Genomic DNA, 1,026 nt, shown 5'->3' with positions numbered 1-1,026 from the left:
ATTAATTTTATACTTTGAATTTTGCAGATTTTTATCACCTCTCTGATTAAGTGCAAACCTTTACCTTAGCTTCTCTTGGTATCCCAGCTTCCTTCCTCCGCGTGCTGCCTATAACCAAATCCCACACAAGAACTAGAGGAACTTTTGGTGCCTCGTGCTTCTAGACAATGAACGACAACTAAACTAAAGGAGAATTTATTAAAGGTGTTGTGGAGGTCTCTTAATTTTCCGGCAAGGTGGGCGTGTCCAGAATTTAGCCACGCCTCTGTTTCATACTGAGTAGAGGAGAATTAAAACCCGTTGTTCCTGCTACCAAAGATTAAGGACATGGATTGGCTTGCTCTAACCTATTTCAATGAGCCTACACGCAATTGTATAAAACGACGGAATACAGGGGGGAGGGTGCACACACATAAAAACCTTACCTTTGCCAAATATGGTAATAAATTAGGCTGGACAAACACCTGTGCAAAACCGAGCCACGGTCTGAAGAGAAGAGGGGGCTGTCGACAGTCAGTATTCTCCCAAGATCTGTCCGATTGGCGAGAGGAACGTTTTACGTCGTTTCTTATTCGACTTTTCCTTATTTCATCGTCATTCGGTTTTATTTTCTTGCCGTTTCTTCATCCATTGCTTCTCTCTCCGACAAGTATGCAAAGTGCACCGGGCCAGAATCTTATTAGAAGGTAAGTTAAAATCGTGATTCTTGTGCAGTGATGTAGCTCTCGGGGGCAAAAAATGGCCTACAACTACAAATATCTAAATAAAAAGATGAAAATAACAAACAGCAAGCAGAAAATCCCATAAAATTTGCCATGTGTGTTAAGAATTACTGATCGATAATCTAATCAAGATTACTTATAATCACAAAGTCAGGTGTGCATGTAATTCAAACGCTGTTCACTCATCTGACGGAATATGACCGGCACGTCGGCATCATTACTAGTATTACCTTAGCATTGACTTTATGTTGTTACATCCGTTGACAATAGCATGATGATAAAACAGTGATGAAAATAATTGTGA

The 1,026-nt window shown here is 40.3% G+C and overlaps 1 protein-coding gene across 1 annotated transcript in view; it reads left to right on the top strand.

The window, feature by feature from the left end:
- Positions 1-651: 651 nt before the first annotated feature.
- Positions 652-1,026, top strand: part of LOC119582345 (lactosylceramide 4-alpha-galactosyltransferase-like) — a gene marked incomplete at its 3' end in the record, with an annotated part of 8,059 nt that continues 7,684 nt past the window's right edge. Inside the window, 1 exon segment of the mRNA XM_037930561.1 lies at positions 652-686. Coding sequence (XP_037786489.1) covers positions 652-686 — 35 coding nt within the window.

The sequence above is a fragment of the Penaeus monodon genome, chromosome 15 (genome assembly GCF_015228065.2).
Source record: "Penaeus monodon isolate SGIC_2016 chromosome 15, NSTDA_Pmon_1, whole genome shotgun sequence".
Lineage (NCBI taxonomy): Eukaryota > Metazoa > Arthropoda > Malacostraca > Decapoda > Penaeidae > Penaeus > Penaeus monodon.
Note: the sequence above shows the minus strand (reverse complement) of the source record. Positions and strands in the feature narration are given on the sequence as shown.